The sequence below is a fragment of the Lissotriton vulgaris genome, chromosome 6, assembly GCF_964263255.1.
Source record: "Lissotriton vulgaris chromosome 6, aLisVul1.2, whole genome shotgun sequence".
In the NCBI taxonomy this organism is placed as follows: Eukaryota; Metazoa; Chordata; class Amphibia; order Caudata; family Salamandridae; genus Lissotriton; species Lissotriton vulgaris.
Window position 1 is genome coordinate 271,514,836 of NC_141694.1, and position 19,584 is coordinate 271,534,419.

The 19,584-nt window shown below is 45.0% G+C and overlaps 1 protein-coding gene across 2 annotated transcripts in view; it reads left to right on the forward strand.

Annotated features, from left to right (window-relative positions):
- The window catches only part of SMC6 (structural maintenance of chromosomes 6), a 602,788-nt gene that overhangs the window by 215,095 nt on the left and 368,109 nt on the right, over positions 1 to 19,584 (forward strand). For both annotated transcript variants that reach the window (XM_086926302.1, XM_086926303.1), the window contains exon 14: positions 11,437 to 11,615. In XM_086926302.1, the coding sequence (XP_086782428.1) occupies positions 11,437 to 11,615 (179 nt within the window). The remainder of the gene's footprint in view (positions 1 to 11,436; positions 11,616 to 19,584) is intronic.

Consider the following 19,584-nt stretch of genomic DNA (forward strand, 5'->3'; position numbering starts at 1 on the left):
GAGGGCGACTGTGTCTCCATTGTCCAGTAGAGTTCGAATGTCATCTGTTGCTGCGATGAGGGCGGTCTCAGTGCTGTGTTTTGCTCTGAAGCCAGATTGTGAGGAGTCGAGGGATTTGTTGGCTTCTAGGAAAGCGGAGAGTTGGTTGTTGACAGCTTTCTCGATGACTTTGGCTGGGAAAGGAAGGAGCGATATGGGGCGATAATTTTTGAGTTCGGTGGGGTCCGCTGTCGGTTTTTTCAGAAGGGCAGTGAGTTCAGCGTGTTTCCAGCTTTCCGGGAAGGTGGCGGAGTTGAATGAGCAGTTGATGACGTCTCGGAGGTGCGGTGCTATGACGGAGTCTGCTTTGTTGAAGATGTGGTGAGGACATGGGTCTGTGGGGGATCCTGAGTGGATAGAGTTCATCAGGCGGATGGTGTCCTCAGTGGAGATTGGGTTCCAGTCGTTAAGAGTGTTCAAGGGGGAGGATGTTCATCATATGGTTGGGTGGGTTGGTCTCCGGTATCTTTGTCGAAGCTGTTGTGGATGTCTGCAATTTTGTTGTGGAAGAATAGAGCCAGGGAGTCGCAGAGGGCTTGAGAGGGGGTGATGTCGTTGGAGTTGTCCGAGGGGTTGGTAAATTCCTTGACGATGTTGAAGAGTTCCTTGCTGTTGTGGGCGTTGTTGTCTAGTCGATCCTTGAATGCTGTTTTCTTGGCCTTTCGGATTAGTTGGTGGTGTGTGCGGGTGGCGTTTTTGAAGGCGTCTTTGGTGCTAGTGGTTGGGTCTTTTTTCCAGGCCTTTTCAAGGGAGCGGCAGAGTTTCTTGGACTTCTTAAGATCATCGTTGAACCATGAGGCCTTCTTGCTGCCAGGTTTGCTTTGACGTTTTTTCAGTGGTGCTAGGATGTCGGCGGTGTTGGATAACCATAGGGTGAAGTTGGCGGCGGCTTGGTCTGGGTTAGAAGAGTGGGCTGGGGTGTTTAGAAGGAGCGATGAGGAGATCTGGTCGATGGTGATTTTGTTCCAGTTTCTTTGCAGAGTTGGTTGGAGGTGGTTGGTGGGTTTCGGCTTGTTGTAGGTGAAGTGAACGCAGCTGTGGTCAGTCCAGAGGAGTTCCTTAGTGTGGCTGAAGGAGACATGATTGCTGGAGGTGAAGATGGGGTCGAGTGTGTGACCTGCGATGTGGGTGGGGGAAGTGACCAGTTGTTTAAGTCAGAGGTTGGCGAGGTTGTCCAAGAGGGTGGTGGTGTTGCGGTCGTTGTTCTTTTCAAGGTGAAAGTTGAGGTCTCCCAGAAGGATGTAATCTTTGGATGGGAGCGCGTGAGGAGTGATGAAGTCCGTGATGTCTTCACTGAATTTTGAGCGGGGTCCTGCTGGTCTGTAAAGGAGGGTGCCTCTGAGTGTGGTCTTGGGGTCGATGTGGATCTGGAAGTGAAGGTGTTCAGAGTTGGCGAGATTGACGTCAGAGCTGGTAGAGATGTGGATGGATTTCTTGTGGACGATAGCGATTCCTCCTCCTGTGTGGCCGGTACGGTCCTTGCGTGTGATCTTATAGTCTTCAGGGATGGCAATGGTGATGTCTGGGGCGGAGGAGGCGTTCATCCATGTTTCTGTAAGGAAGGCGACGTCAGGAGAGATGGTGTCTAGTAAGTTCCAGAGGTCAATGGCGTGTCTGTGGACCGAACGGGTGTTGAGCAAGATGCATTGTAGGTGGTTGGCGTCAGGAATCTGTGGTGTGGTCGTAGCGGAAATGTTGTCGGTGCCGATGTATTTGCAGGAGTAGCAGGAGAATGGTCCATGGGTGTGTCCAGGAGCGGCTTGGACGCAGTTGGGGGCGCGACCGGGGTTGAGGGCTAGGAGGGTGGCGGCATCGTAGGTTATGCGGGAGGGCTGGGCAGCGCGAGGGGCAGGGGGTCTGGCGCTGGGCGCGGTCCAGGCGCGGACGGGCGTAGACGGGCTTACCTTTGGCGCACCTTCGGCGCGGATTGGGCGCGGACGCTGCGCGTGAACGCTGCGCGCGGGAACTCCTGTCATATATGGAGAGAGGGGGGGAGGGGCGAGGGCGTCTCAGCTGGGAGGCGGGGCGGGCACACGAGGACCACAATAACAATCAAAATGGAGGCGGAGGGGGGAGCACAGCGTAGCGCTACAGGCAGACGCGCGACCAAGGGCAAAACAGCACAAAATAAATTACACAATGTAATACAAGTAAAGCGGCAGTTAAACAGGCAGCAGGCAATAATATATGGCAGCTTCCAATGCAGAGCAGCGCTACGATACCAATGCTAGCAGGGGCAGCTGGGAGCGACCACTCGGCTCGAGGAGAGGAGTGAGTCAGGTCAGGAAACAGGTCAGGAAACAGGTCTCGGGTCGTTCAACAACAAAATCTGCCTGAACCCCCGATTCAAACAGCATCGGAATGGTGGGCTCACCTTCCAAACATCGCCGCCGGGCGGCCCTTCCAGGATACAGCTCATACGCTTGCCCTCACAACGGACGCATCCTTGGAGGGTTGGGGGGGGAACACCTCGAGGGGATGTCGGTCAAGGGCAAATGGACTGCAATTTAACGCACATGGCATATAAATCGCCTAGAACTCTTGGCCATCTTTCTCGCCCTGAAATCTTTCCGGAGGCTGGTACAAAGCCAATTGCTGCTGGTGCGGACAGACAACAACACCAGCATGCACTATCTAAACAAACCGGTAGGAACGAGGATTCTTCTGCTTTCCAAACAGGCACAATCAATCTGTGAATGGGCGATTCACCATCAAGTCCACCTGTCAGCAGTTCAAATGCCGGGTGTCTCCAACGCCCTTGCCGACTCTCTCAGCAGATCACTTGCAGACAATCACGAGTGGGAACTCCACCAACCAACTCTGGAATATGTCTTTTGTCAGTAGGGCCAACCACAAATGGACTTGTTTGCGACTCCGACCAACCGCAAATCCAGCGGGAATGCGTTTTCGATCAATTGGTCGAACGAATTCGCTTACGCTTTTCCCCCGCTTCCTCTAGTTATGCGCCTGTTGCACAGGATGAGGCTTCAACCCTGTCACATCATACTGATTGCGCCCAGGTGGCCACGCTGTCCATGGTTCACGGATCTCCTCATATTTTCCCAGTGCAATCCGATTTTTCTCCGCCCTCTGCCTCTCCTGCTAACCATGAACCAGGGACGGATTTGCCATCTGGATCCGGCATATCTCCAACTGCATGCTTGGAACCTGAGCACAATGAGTTCTCCTGTTTGAATATTGCTCCGGAGTGCAGGGAAGTGCTAGCTCATGCACGTGCTCCTTCCACCGTTAAGACATATCAACTGAAGCGGAAGCGGTTTTGTGTCTGGTGTCACAAGGAAGCCCTTGATCCGATGCACGCCAAGCCAGAGCAAATACTGCCTTTTTTCCTATCTCTAGCGAAGTCAGGACTTTCGCATTCCACTCTTAAAGTCTTTCTGGCAGCGATTTTTCGCTTTCGTCATGATCGCTCCACATCACTGTATTCCTCTCGAATCATCCAACAGTTCTTCAGAGGCCACTTTAGACTGTATCCGCCCACACGTCTTCCGCTGCCTGCCTGGCGCCTGAATCTGGTTTTATCTCAGCTCCTCCTACCTCCTTTTGAGCCCATCCATTCAACTGACTTAAAATTCCTCACGTGGAAGGTTGCTCTCCTACTCGCACTTACATCCTCTAGGCGAGTAAGTGACATTCAAGCATTCACAATTCAGCCTCCATTTCTTCAATTTTCCAAGGACGCTGTTACTTTGCGTACAAACTCGAAATTTATCCCCAAGGTTCCTACGGATTTCTATCTTAATGAGCCTATCATTCTCAAGACTTTTTTCCCAAATCCTCAGTCTCCTGCTGAGCGTTCTCTACATCCTTTGGATTTAAACCGTTGCCTGAAATTCTACATTCAGCGCACCGCTCCTTTTCGGAAATCAGACCAGCTCTTCGTAGCCTATGGCCGAATGTGCAAAGGACAACCAGTCACTAAACCATCCATTACGATGGATTTCTGCTGCCATCGTCTTCTGCCATCAACGGGCTGGGAAGCCTCTTTCTGCTCCGGTGCGAACACACTCAGCAAGGGCTGTGGCATCATCCACCGCCCTCTTTGCTGGAGTGCCTCTGCGCCAGATCTGCAGAACTGCAACGTGGTCGAGCAGACACACGTTTACAAGGCACTATTGTCTGGATTCAGCGGAAGCTGCAGATGCTGCTGTGGGACAAGTGGTGCTACGAAATCTTTTCAACTAAGGTGAGCCTCTGTTGCTTCCCACCTCCTGTCATAAAAGGTTTTGCCATATGTATAAATGTATGATATGTTCATATGTGCACTGATTTTACTCACTTTGATTCTCACTGCCTTTTATGACTTATTTATTAGTTTACTGCTTTCTATTCTTATTCAAGCATGTGAATATATGAAAGACACCCCTAATACTGGAGAAGAACATTTACCTGTAAACTGTGGTTCTCCAGCATTGGTGTCTTTCATAGATTCACATGCGACCCACCCTTCCTCCCCTCAGAGGCGCTCTTCTCCTCATGTACTATAGCTCACTTTGGTGCCACGAAAATCTGAGGGCCTGAGCTTCTGAGGAGAAGGTTCTAGAGTGTGCTACTGCCTGATTGGCTGTAATGTGGACTATTATAATGACTCTGATATGTTACTAAAGTGAATTCTCCCTTTAAGGCTTCTATGGGCCTTTTTAGTTCTATGGTACTTTTTAACTTTATTTCTATATTTTATACGTATTACGTTTCATATGTATATTTATAATTATATATTTTCTATATATGTATATGTGTATATATATATATATATATATATATATATATATATATATATATATATATATATATATATATATATATATATATATATATATATATTACTACTATTTTATGTACCATGGGACTCCCACTTTGACGACGGGGAATATTCAAGCATGTGACTCTATGAAAGACACCAATACTGGAGAACCACAGTTTACAGGTAAGTAACTAATGTTCTTACATCAGCATTGCCATCGTCAAAGCAAAATAAAATACATTCAGAAACAGTATTCAAGTATACCTCCCCTGGTAAGGTGTCACCGCTTCCATTGTCATTTACTGGATGAAATGATTCAGATGAGGATGACCGCCGTTTTGAACGGCTTTAGCCCATCTGAACTAAATGTAAAATATCAGGAAGAGGTGGAAGGTGAGGAATATTTTAGGACTAATGCTATTCTTCTTGAGCAGAACAATATGCTGATAGACCTTTTCAGTATATGGATCTATCCCAACCCTATATTCATCAATAACATCAAGAAGAGATGATGCATGTTTCATGGGCTTTAATTCATGACTTAAAGCTCATGTTGGATGACTCTTATAAGTTTTCTATAACCTACAAAGTCTGCATCACCTAGACATAATACTGAGGTCTCGGCAATCTCCTTTTGCCCAACCTGCCTATGCCTCATAATTTACCCATGGAGCATACACCTAAGAGAACACCGGGGTCAAGCATAGACATCCCACTAGCGGATTGTATGTCCTGTGATGAGGAAAGAGGAGAAGGTGAGGTATTGGACAATTAGGATGTACCTAATGAATGGGATGACCGCATAATTACAGTTTTATTGCCACCTGCTCCACAACCTGCACCCACCACATCACGCAGGGGCACCTCCACATCACTCAGGGGCACCTCCACATCACTCAGGGGCACCTCCACATCACTCAGGGGCACCTCCACATCACTCAGGGGCACCTCCACATCACTCAGGGGCACCTCCACATCACTCAGGGGCACCTCCACATCACTCAGGGGCACCACCACATCACTCAGGGGCACCACCACATCACTCGGGGGCACCACCACATCACTCGGGGACACCACCACATCACTCGGGGACACCACCACATCACTCGGGGACACCACCACATCACCGGGGACACCACCACATCACTCGGGGACACCACCACATCACTCGGGGACACCACCACATCACTCGGGGACACCACCACATCACTCGGGGACACCACCACATCACTCTGGGACACCACCTCATCACTCGGGGACACCACCTCATCACTCGGGGGCACCACCTCATCACTCGGGGGCACCACCTCATCATTCGGGGACACCACCACATCACTCGGGGACACCACCACATCACTCGAGGACACCACCACATCACTCGAGGACAACACCACATCACTCGAGGACACCACCACATCACTCGGGGACACCACCACATCACTCGAGGACACCACCACATCACTCGAGGACACCACCTCATCACTCGAGGACACCACCACATCACTCGAGGACACCACCACATCACTCGAGGACACCACCACATCACTCGAGGACACCACCACATCACTCGAGGACACCACCACATCACTCGAGGACACCACCACATCACTCGAGGACACCACCACATCACTCGAGGACACCACCACATCAATCGAGGACACCACCACATCACTCTGAGACACCACCACATCACTCGGGGACACCACCACATCACTCTGGGACACCACCACATCACTCAGCCCAATCACATCATCACTCAGCTCCACAACAGCACTGTCCTTGCTTGCTAACAACAAGCATTGCCATAGCCAATAGGACTTGCATTAGGAAAGTGTAAGCTATTGGCTTTGTGAATAACAATGCTATTAATTTATATATTTTCAAAGCCAACACATATTAAAAACATTTGTAATTTACAATACCAATAGCTCACACTTTCCTTATGCGAGATCTATTGCATTGCAAATGCTTGTTGTATAATGCAGGAGCCTGGGCTACTGCCCTTTTTCTGGCACAGGTGTATTTTAAATTAATTGGAATATGATCCGAGGAGGCTGGCATAATGATGTCTTCGCCGTGTGGGCTCTCCCTGACAAATTTTGGTGGCCAGTCTTTTTCAGCTAGAAGAATGTCATAACCCTTAAAGATCTTCTCCCAAAGGAGTGCTCTTATTTTCCTAGTTATGTCCCCCTCCATCCGGAGTGTTACTTCATATAACTTATGGGGTACACTAACCCTGGTATCAGCTGTTTCAACTTGAATATACTCATTCAAGCCCACTGTCTCCAGATGATCCTTCAAGATCTTGCGAGCTATGGTGACCTCTGCTGCACTGTCCAGCATTCTCTGGGCCCACTCCCCGTTCTTGGGTTGTGTCCTCAAGATCCTCGGCATGTCTGATTTTTAGGCCAGCTACCACCTTTTTGGTGAATTGGGTTTTCTTATTTTTTGGAACGTATTAATGGTCTTTGGACTTCACACGTTCTTCCTTGTGTTCTGACCGTCCTCTTCTTTATATTTTCTGTGAGGAAGTCTGAAAGGTACGAGAGGAACGTGTATCAGTATCTTGATATCTATCAGGTTTACTCAAATTATCCCTATTCCTGAGGTTATACCTCTTTTCAGAGGGCTCCTTTTGAGGAGACCTTCCTCTGGACTGAGAGCGCTTCTCATTAGAAGTCTGTTTAGTATTTTCCCACTTCTTTTTAGGAGTAGTGAGTGTTTTTAATAAAGACCTTTTTAGGATTTTCTGTTAGTTGGGGCTTTACTGGTTTCCCACCCACACTATCTCTTCCTAGTTCTTCATAGGATTTTTCAATTATTCTGGCCAGTTCATATGGTTGCTCAGTTATATCAATTTCCCTTATTTTTTGGCGGATCGCCACTGATGCTGCTTCACCTTTATTATTAGCTAATATTATAGCTTAGACCTGTTTAAAATATTTCAGTAATTTCATACCCAGATTTAAAGCAGGCTCTGCCCCGTATTCATTTTGAATTTGTTTCAGGACGTCTGGTATCACTGCCATAGACGGAACACCGTGTTTTTTTGTGTAGATTGCAGCAAAGACTGTACCCCAAGTGTCGCAGTCCTCCAGGTGTGGTGCGATCCCCATTGGTAAACAAATTGTTAAAATTCTGTGTTTCTCATAAGGTGTACTGTCAGGAAATACTGCCTCGATTTGAGTAATTTTTTGAGCTATCCAGAATGGAATTTGTTCCCTTTTTGCGGGCAATTTACCAATGACTGATTGTATAGTCTGTGGGTAATTGTATTTGTGTTCCCCTGGTGAGGGGTTTGTTGTGGAATCCTTATAGAAGGTTGGACTGTTAGAGTCTGCATGACATATTGAACCAATTGTTTATGTATTTTAATTAGTTGTTTTAGTTGAGCTAATAGTTCCTCACTTGTCATTTCTTCAATGTCAGGATGTGGTGTATAGCTGGCTAGTACCGGCCATGTTGCTCCTGGTCTACCTAGTGGACCGAGCCTGGTAATGTGATTTTGATGTTTTAGGGCGCCTTTAAATCAGAGCTGATGCTCTTTGTAAGTTAGTGGAATTTCAATGTCCTCGAAAGGAACGTATTCCGTTGGATCATCCTCTACTTTGTAGAAGTGAAACACGTGCGATACTGCATTTGCTTCATGGAAGACTATCCATGAATAGAATACCTGTCTGCCCATATTCGTGTGCCTCTATGACAAAAATTACCCTACCACCTCTTGATGATAGGCCATTTTTTATAAGCTTTATAGTGATGGTTTTCCTTAGGTTTTCCGGGATGATTATAGCACCCGGCTCATTTTGTTGGAAACCTGTAACGTCTAAACCTGGTCGGGCTGCAGCTGCAGCTCCACCGTTCTCTGGGTCACTCATTTTGTTGACCGAAAGTTTGCAGAGCAAGTTTCAAGGAAGCAAAGATATGGTGCACAATATTTTGGAACACTGTATCCTTCAACGTTGAATCCAACCAAAAACTAATACATAGGATTTTTGTCCTACTCACTTATGGCGGATATTTTATCCTTTTACCCACTCCAGACGTCTATTGGAGTATTTTACGGGAAAAAGGGTCTCTGTGAAAAGCACGTCTGAGTTACTCTAGTATCTAGCACTAAATTAGTGCCTTACCAAACGTTAGGTGCCATGTAGTGTAGTTCCTATATTCCCAATAGGCTCCGCGCATTGGAATAATATATCCTATAGATTTGACGTAGGACTTAGGTCGACTAGGTCTCTATCGAATATATTAGACTTAATTGCGAGTGCCAGCTTGCTCAGAGGTCACTAGAAACTTTCTCGAATTCACAAGAAGGGATTAGTTTATGACAACCGCATAAACATGACAACTTTGTTTCCCCAAGAATACAACTGATCTTCAGAGTCGTGGACATAATAGATAGATATTTTTCTTAGTCAATCGTGCATGCTTCGTTTCATCAGAGGTGCACAGAAATAGAGAGACTGGCGTTTTCAATAAAAGGGTTTATTGAACAGTCTTCTTTATCATGCAAGTAAAGTGAACTGCTACAATCGTAATGCTGTTTGCAAAGTATAATGCATACAGTAAGAAGAGTATTATAAAATAATACTGTAAAAGCATTGTATGGATCCTTGACTATAAATACATATATAAATAACAAAGGCTAAAAGTACTCAACTGGTGCTTCTAAAATACCCCTACCCCAAATGTACCTAACCTAAGTCTAGTACGAGGGAAGAAGTAAGTGAGGTGTTGCATAGGTTTAGTCTGTTTTTGCCAAGAATCTAATCAAGATTTCTCTTGGGGTCTAATCCGCTCCATACCTTGGTTTTTAGAATGAAGGAGGTCTGGTATCTCTGTCTCGGGACTCGATTTCCCAACACCCCGCGAGGAAACACTAGAGCTGGATTCTCAGCGAGAGAAAGGACAGCTTCTCTGTCAGTGCGTCAGCTGGAGGGTCGGATTCCTTCGGCACTTGCTGTAGCAAGCTGCGTCAGGCAAGTAGATAGTCGAGCTGCTCCGAACCACCGTGTGTTTGCTAGGGCAAGTGTAGGCATATTTATACCTTGAAGGTGCCTTGTTTGACGTAAAGTCGGACATAATAACTTCACCAAAGAACCCCAAGGAAATGGTAGTTCTTTGAAAACGCCATGATTTCTAGGACAAATCAATATTAAAGTAAGGGGATGTCCCTGACTGCTGAAGCCAAGTTTTCCAAGAAATCTTTGTGGCTTTTTGGAACTAGTGGAAGTAGCCTTGCCTGTATTTGGATTGGATGGATTATGTCTAAATATGGGTATGATTTCTATGCCTATATAAGGGCAATGTGAATTATAGCTAGATAAGGGCATGAATCGGTAAATTACGCTTGATTCTAAAATGCTTCACAACACTTCCTTATTGCATCTAGCCAAATCAAAATTACATTTTTCATCAATAAATGCTCATGTGTCTGCCATAACAGTTTATGGAAAAATTCTGCAGCATTTGTTCTTCTTTAGGATCCTAGTGATTGACATCTTTCTGGAAGGTCTAAAGAAGAGTTTTTCTCCAGATAAAACCCAAGGATGTTAACAAAACAATTATTTGTGAACTATAGGCACATTAGCAAGGTTTGCATTGTTCCAAACAATCTAATGCTGCAACCACATGCAACATGGAAATCTGTACAGGCCTTCACTAGACACTACTATCTGTAGAGTAGATATTCAAATAGAAGTTAAAAGTGGACAAGAAATGCTCAGAAATTTTTTAAGTAAAGTCCTTGGCTATACTTTGAATTTCTAAGCATTTAATGCTAATGGATAGCTAATGGATAGCTTCTGCATCCTAGGAATATTCATTGAAGTCATAAACGGCTTGTCCGTCTCTCTGGCTAATTAGGTTGGACTAATGCTTTTTATTTATATACCCTCTACTCTCATCCGTTTAAAAAAAAAAAAAAAAAAAAAAGAGGTGGGAGTCAATTGCCAGTACAATGTATTGTAGGAAGAGGAGACTCTTTTTTTTTTTTTCTCCAATCCTAATGTAAACGTATAAGGCCGAATTCTTGCCTTCGTGTACACAATCCTTTGAGGGATTTGCATGTAAGAGTCTGCAGTTCAACTAGACATTTTAAGGCAACATTATGGACATTATAGAGAAACATGTTCACTCAGATAGACTTGCATTGTATACAATTATACATTGACTTGTGGAGAGAGACAATTTGCAGTGTTATTTCCTTAAAAGAAAATATCAATAGAATGGTGCTCCATAGTCTGTGCGCACAGCGGGGAATTATTAAAGCATTTGACTTTCAAGGAAGAGACTCAGATGTAGAAATAAGACAACAGGTACATAACTTTTTCTTGTTCAAAGTAAGTATGAGTTTTTTAAATAAAAGAATAGACCAGTATTCTTGAAAGAATGATCCACCTCTAATTTGTTTGTTGTGTTTGTGAACCACATAAGCCCCTTCATCATGCACAGTCCTAAAATACTTTGATTACTTTCAATAGATCATCTTCAATAACTCTTGTAGTATATAAAGCCACTCAGACTTTCTACTTTTAGGCATAGAATTCTGAAATAAATTGCCTCTAAAACTCCCATTGACTTTACATTTTAATATTAAAAAGCTTTCAAATTGATTTTACTTTTTTCAGGAGAGAAGAACATGATGTTAGAGCAACTTTGGACAAGCAGAAAAGGCAACTCAAAGGCCTGAAGGAAAGCAAATCGGACAGACTAAGACGATTTGGTGAACACATGCCAGCCCTGCTTGCAGCAATTGAGGAGGAATACAGACATGGACGGTTCACCAAAAAACCTGTTGGACCCCTAGGTTAGTTGTTGAAGATTCAACTGAATAAGAAGGAATTTGTGTTTACAGTGCAAATTTGCAAAGGTTCAACAAACATATAGTCTGACAGCTGCTAAAAAGTCTTTTAACTTTTATTACTTTGTGGGTCTCAGACTGGAGCTACGGACTTCATTAACAATATTTGTGACACTCTAATGTCTTATACTTCTGACTGTGTACGCTTTGGTTAGCCTTACCGTTTTAAATGCTTCCATAATGTGTCTGTGTACTAAAAACATACAAATTAACAAAATTAATGTGCTGCCATACCTGCACCAACACCCTAGAACCCGCAAGGTTACTCTCTGTGCTACCCTGTTACATCTGTCCCTTCTGTCATACAATCTTTTTTTCAATAGATTTTAATTAATTTAGAGTTTTCATGTCCATGACCATGGCAAATAAAATTGATTGGATTATGTCAGCACAAAGAGTTTTACTCAAGGAACACCACAATAATGTTTGCAGGATTCCACACTTTTAACACTTATTAGAGCAACCCCTTCTTTCACATACAAACCATTCAGCAGCCATGCTTAAATTCACAATATATTTCCAGTAGAGACCCGCCAGCAATGTAGCAGTCCGCCACAGCTTTGCAGTTTTACCACTAATCTCATATTGCAGAACAGCTTAATATAGCTAACATGTTTTACCAGACGTTCACAATTGCTTCCACATGCATGAGTGAAGTATGCACTTATTTACTTCCATAGAGTGCTAAGGTGTTCCCCTCCTGGCATAATGCATGTCTGTTTGCCGTAAGAGAGTGTCCCTCTTCCACCGAGAAGGCCTATTCATTCGCTAGAGTCAAATATGAAGCCCAGTGGTATTTGCTCAGCTCTGGCAGTGCAATGCCGCCATTTTAGAAATTGAGAGAGTGCCACCAGCTAAATTCTGAGAGATCCATTGACCCACTATAACAGACTCATTGTCATTTCATTTTGGAGGTTAGATTCTCTAATCGTCACTACCCACTGCCAAAGTGGCCCCTATTGGACCTGGACCCTCCCCTTCTGGCCCCCTTGCCTCTCCTACCCTCACCTCCCCCTATCCTCGTTTCTGTGATATGTATGGAGTCTTAACCTCAACTCCATGTTATTAAACTGAACATAATGTAGATTACAGCAAGTCCTACATGTTATATGAAGCTCCTCTCCCCTTGTGGTCTTGTCATAGAATCCTTTGTAATAAACGCTTCCGCCTACTTTCTTTTTAACCTTTTACTGGCCTTTATAGTCATTGCGAAAACAGTACTCCATAGGAGTGACCAAACACAAACTAGACAAAAATGTTCTGCCGTTAACGTTTGCCAATTATAAAAAAGAAAAATACCAATAAACATCTGTGCCAAAATTTAAAACTTCCTGTTTAACATAAATACAAATGCTTATACTGCCCCCCGCCTCCAAAAAAAAGACAAATTGTCATATCTATACTGTTGAAAAAAGTCCTCTGGTACCCAGTAGTTGCAGAAACTAGGGAAGCAAAGTCAGAGTAAGAAAGGCAATTTTGTCCAGAGATTTACTTTTTATATGCATCGCTACACCCAAACTGTAAGGAAGGAAACTTTTTCACTAGTAACTTGTACTTCCAAGTATTGAAATCCTTCTGTTCTGATGGAAGACAAAAGGCATTTTGATCTGATCCCGGTGTAAAGCACAGCAGTTGTAAGAGGCCCTTACAGGCCATGGATATCTCACCTGAGGTGGATCTAGACAGTCCCTTGGGGCTTCCATCTGAGGAATTTAATCATGGCTGTTCTGCTGCAGGCAGCAGAGGTCCGAGCATAATCACCTTTCAGAAGTTCTGCAGTTGTGTTCCTGTACAATTGTGGCATTTAGCAGGGCATTGATGGACCCCATTGTGGTTGCATGAGGCTAACCAGCTTATGCTCCTGCAGTAAACCTTTAGGTGCCCTGTAGCCATTGTGCAACTCCTGGGGCCCAGACACCTTTAATGGCTCACCGCTTCCTGGAGAATCTTCATGTTTAGTTTATTCTCAAAGCAGAACCCTGATCTCCCATGGACTCCTCCAAATAGGGAGGCGAAAATTATGGAGGCAGTGGTAAACAAGGGCTCAGTCTCCAGGAACATTGCCCTTTACTCCACTAACGTGACTTGCCTTCTGGCCCATTATTCCCATTCTCTGTGGGAAATGGTGCCAATTGTTATTCCAACCCTACTCAACCACCTTTGAGGCCATTTTTCAGACGTTGTGTGCGACAGACTAGATGTCGCCTAGCAGATCTCCACTCTGGATACAGTGGAGGAATGCTACTCCTTTTTAGGTCTCGGCTAGCGTAGGCTGCGCACATGTGCAGTCTCGCTGGCAAGATTTTATGTTTTTGAGTACTTTCACTGGCGGGGTTTAAGCCCCGCCCCTCTTTTCCATTGGCTGGCGTCACCGTTCATGCTAAACGGTGGCTAGCCATTGGAAAAGAGTTTACTGTGACGTACTGTTTTGTCTTTTAGAGCCGTCCCACTTGGATTGGCTGCCCCGACTTACTGCTGGCGTAAAAGGTTTCTTATCTTCTTTAAGGGTCCAAACAGATGGCCCCATAAAGAAGATAATAAACCTTTTACGCCAGCAGAAAGTCTGGCCGAGCCCGTCCAAGTGGGACGGCTCTAAAAGAGAAATGTGTACGTCCGCGCGATTATACCAAAATGAAAGATGAAAGAAATAGATATTTTTTCTATTTCTTTAATTTTGGTATAATCGCGTAACCCGCGCTTTACTTACAACATTTTAAAAGTAATGCGTGGGTGCCGCGATTATACCAAAATGAAAGAAATAGATGTTTTTTCTATTTCTTTCATTTCAGTATAATCGCGGCACCCACGCTTTACTTTTTAAATGTTATAAGTAAAGAGCGGGTAGCGCGATTATACCAAAATGAAAGAAATTGAAAAAACATCTATTTCTTTCGTTTTAGTATAATCGCGGCACCCGCGCTTTACTTATAACATTTTAAAAGTAAAGCGCGGGTGCTGCGATTATACTAAAATAGAGCGGGCTCATAGCAGACTGTTGCAATGTGCAGTGCTGTGCAACTATCAGTCAAATCCGTGGCTGTACTTCAGTTTCCGAGTGTTGAGCAGTGTAAGCACATGAGCATTTCTTCAAAAATGCCCAAGGCGCTTTTCATTCTGGCAAAGCATATCTTCCACGGAAGCCACTTTCACTACTCGGGGAAAAATTTCCTTGCGAGTGTGACGACCTGCCCTGGAAGATGCTCCTTTCTTTGGGCCAGCCATTTAGATAGGTTATTATTAGTTTCAAAAGAAGTGCTCTTCCAGTTCCCAACACCTGTAGCGCGGCAGTGCTGGAGACAACATGGGTAACTTTTTGGACCGTTGCTGTGGAGTCCTTCAGACGCTCGTCGCGGGAGTTAGGTTGCCTAAATAACATAACCTAAACCTCATACCATAACGAAGATTTCACTGTTGCCAGATAACGGTCGCGCCTGGAAATTGCAGGTCAGTTAGCTCTTGTTAATCGTATTAATTAGCCTAGGTCCCACTGATTCTAAAATGATCTTCTTGCAGTGCTTCCTGTTTAAACTTTAATATCTGGTAAACGGTCAGGTGTCTGGAGCACAATTTTTGTATATTCAGTGCACAAGAATGCAGCTAGGGCCGACAGCTGCTTGAGTGGATGAGAACAGGCAGTGAAACTACAGAAGCATCACCCACACAGGACTCCCTTCGCAGCATAGCTGCTTACCGTCCTCTTCAGCCAGCCAGGAGTGGTGACCATTGGCTGCAGCAGCTGCTGTTCGACCGGGCAGAAGTGGCCTCGCCCAGGTGCTGTGTGGGGACGAGGTAAGATGATGTCTGCTGTATGTTCATACTGGTGCAGTCGGCTTTCATCTTGGTTCTTGGCTGACATGGCGGCTGGAAACACTCCTGGTCTTCCACTGTCCCCTGCAGGACATCTATAGTGTGTACATCTCTGCATGATAATCATAGACCATGCATCTCCTGACATGGTTACCTCCTCTTTGTTATTCAACAATGCTTTTCATTATTGGGCCTCCAATTCCCCCTAAAGTATCCCCTTGCCCTTCACCCACACAGAGTCTTTATTCCCATATAGCGAATAGTTCTGTCCTACCCCAGTCCCTGGCCAAAAAGGTCTTGCAGTTGAATAACCAAAGTTTATTGTCCCCTTTCAGGCAATTGGAGGCCACGTCCTTCCCTTCACTGAAGCTCTGATAGTCCCGTGGCCGTATCCCAAGTTTAAACACCTGTACATATCATTCGCCAGAAAAAAAACTAGATAAGTGGTTATAAAACACTAGTGTGATCGTGGGTAGGTCCCTGTTATCTGGGGTACCAATAGTTCAATGGACAGTGTGGTCAGGGGGTGGAGGGGGTTGGTGTTTGCCTATAATCTTTTTCAACTTGGTGTTGTCTCTGTCCTTGTTTCCGGTTTGACTACTAAGGATTGCAGTCCTTTGATTTAATACATTCCACCCTTTTGTGTGGAAATTTTTTGCAGATTTTCTTCCAAGTTGTCCAGATTCTGGGGCATTGACAGTTGCACCCTTTCTTGGTGGGCACATGATCTTCCAAAATGTGAAATGCCTAGCTGTGGGGGAGGATGTTGGTTGCGTTTAGTCTGGGACCTGCTCTGGTTGAAAACCTTCAGTGGGCGCTACTGGTCTTGTGGGCTGGATAGTTCGGGAGAGGGTGCAGGTTGGCGCCCTGGGATGTTCACACCTCACTTGTGCATGGTTTTAGGTGTCCCTTTGGAACCTTGTGTGGTGGACTCTTGCATATGGAGTTTCTTCTGGTGAGTAAGTTGCACCCTTTCTAAAGCGCACTGATTGCATGGGACAAACTCCTTGTAAATGCTTAGTTTGCTCCAGGGTAGGCATGCGTTTGAGTTGTAGTGTGCATGCTAATACTTAACACGGTTGCAATGAATTCCAGTTTCTTGGGACCTCTCATTGTTTAAGCCCTACGAAACGCTGCAATCTAATTAGACCTTGTAATGGAGTGCATGATTTGACAGTTGAGTAAACTTGCATTTGTTTTTCTTGCACTTTGTGATAGTAACACTCCCGCGGTAAGCCCCTCATGTGGGTGTACCATACTAATCTTGGCACATCTAAAAGTTTACATAGTGTTTTTACAAATCAACATAATACTTGCTATCACCCAGGAAGGTATCATAGTGCTGAGCAGGTTAGTTGACTCGTGTCTAGTGTAGGCAGGGGAGCTCTAAAGTGCCCCCTAGGAGTCTGCCAAGCGGGGGCACCCTCATCCATTGAATGCGCTGTCCCCAGGGCAGCGCTTTGAAGTGAACCACGCAGCCGCTCAGTGATTCAGTGTGTGTGCAGTGACCAGCTGCCTGCAAGGGGAAGTCTAGGCTGTCAAATGTGGTGCACTCAGCTCCTCCTGACAACCCATTTTACTGTGTTCACATCTATAACCTGGTGTGGGTGCAGAGGGAAACTCCCATGCAAATGAGGGAACAATCACTGGTGTTAGCGCTGGCGCTATACATGCGCCAGCAGCCCTTAATGGAATACCAGAATGCCCACGGGTACAAAGCAGGTGCTCTTACCCGTTGCACCCCAGGCACTTTCATCATAAGGCCCCCAATTGTTACGCATGGTTATCTGCTTTTCACTGGTAAAGCATTACCGAGGTCTTTGGGCCTGTCAGCTGTGTGTGGTTTTAGCTTAATATTCATTTGCAAACCTTAACTTTTTAACTATTGGATTAGACCTTTGGCTTTCTGGGAAGATATCAGTTATGATTTCACCCTAAGGAAGCTATTTTACACAAACCATGTTAGGTTCTTTCCTAAACCAAAAAATATTGCACGTTGTCCAATTTGTGGCCGTGTGTTGCCAAGATGTACAATTCGGTAACCATGGCCTGAAATTGGTTTTAATTGCATCGCACAGCTAAGGGATGCTTTCGTAGTACACTTCATCTCTTTGTGAGGTTGAAAAATGAATTTGAGCCATACCTTCAAGTACATTGGGGCAAAATGACTGCTACAGACGTGTCCCAAACATGTTTTTTTGTTTTTTTGTTTATGATCGTTAGTTACCATCTTTTCTAACTGGGGAGATGCTGTTTGTTGTCTTATCTGCTTTAACCCCTTCGATGCGGCCGCGATTCCCCTGGTGTGCTGTAAACAGCACGAACAGGGGCGGGCCGTGACGAACCCCAGACGTCATCAGCACACGAGCACCGTAGTGCATGACGGCTGGGGTTCGTCATGAGCATGGAAGGGGTTAAATGTTTCAAGCAGGTAACAAAAGAAATAATAGGTTGGTTTGCTCATTGTTTTCAGCATCCTATGCTATGTAGATCTGTTGCATTCAAAAAGGAAATGATTCCTTTGCATTTTTATGCAGGAAATTCTTAATTGTCACGCATGCATTGCAATGTTTGACATATTAAACACAACATAATTGCTGAACTAGTAGGGCAAGAATTAAGTGAATCGTCCAGGCCATCACTTTCATGATGATTTTTCAATCCGTTCTGCTTCACATGAGCTGATGTAAAGAAAATGGAATCTTAGGGTAGCATATGTGTGTGGGTATGTTGTACTTAAAGTTGTCCATCTGACTACCCTTTGACGTCAAATAATGTTCATTAGATGCCTTTAGACTTAAGGTCTAGGTTGCAGGATAATGCACATCTAAATCTAGATTGGGGTTCGGAGTGAATAGGGTATCTCATGAATTTACCCAGACCGTGATATAGGAGTTTCTAACCTGGGTTTGAGCACAGGTCAACTGCTCGACGTTCCCAAGACATGTTTCGATGAGGAGGACCTTAAACCCCTTATATGTGCAGCCTGTTTGAGATGTAGAGTAGGAGACTGCCAGACAGTTGAGCTGTATAGAGGGTTGTAGGTGGGGCCCTTGTGAGTGGTGACGTTTAGTTTTAAAAGCCCTGGGGTTGGAGAGCTGTGTGCTTTGTTCAAAACCTTGATACCCTCTTAGTCAGATGGTTTCATAGCTGTACTTGACTTGTGAGTCTTCCTTTATTTGTAGGGCTCTCTTTCAGATCTGTAAATGCTTGATGCTACCCATCTTGTACAGAGCCCAATGGTCTGAGTCGTGCAAATGTTAATATGTAGGTCCATCACCTCCCTCAGGCTTCAAAAGTGAGTAAACAGATTGAAAGAAGGGATGGGGTGCCCAAATGCCACTATCATTTTTTTGCAGGTATGTGGTGTGAGCAGAGTGCGGAGTCTGGCTGAAGGGCAGTGCGGAGGGTTTAGAAGGGCTGTTCCCTATGGTATTCAGTGGTTAAGGGGGCCTTAAGTAATTCTCCCTGCCTTCTGGTAGAGACTCAAATAATTCATACCATTCCAGCGCTGTCTGGTGTTTATGGAGGCCTCAACCATTCACAGGTTGAACTGTAGGAGATGACGCAATGGACCATCCAGTGGCACACTTGGAAAGAGTCTACAGCCAGGTAGAATTGTGTGCCCCCCTTGCTCATTTCTTGGCTCAGTGGAATGCCCAAAAGGCACTTGTCCAGGTTAATATGGTACGTTGCATGTGTGCCTGACCTGCAACACCTCATCATGTGGTAGAAATCTGCCTCATAAATGACAGTGGAGACTGAACTGTGGCAGGTGGATACTTTCTAGAGTACAGGATGGCAAGTGCGCATGCGCTCCTCGCCTCCGAGACTTATAGTGAAATAGGTCTTGCCTTTGATTAAGTGAAAGCCATTTGCTCATCAGGACTAGGGCGTTCAAGGTTCTGCCTTCTTTTATTACATCCCTTGGCTCTTCGAACTGCTCGTATATCTTTATTTCCAAGCTTCCAATATTCAATACCAGCGCATTGAAACAGTGTGACTGCCTCTCTTCCTAGTATCCTTAATGTCTGGCTTAATAGTAATTTGCCGTTTTTCTCTTGTCCGCGTTGCTACTTCGCGTCTGTTAAAAAATAAGGGCGAAGAC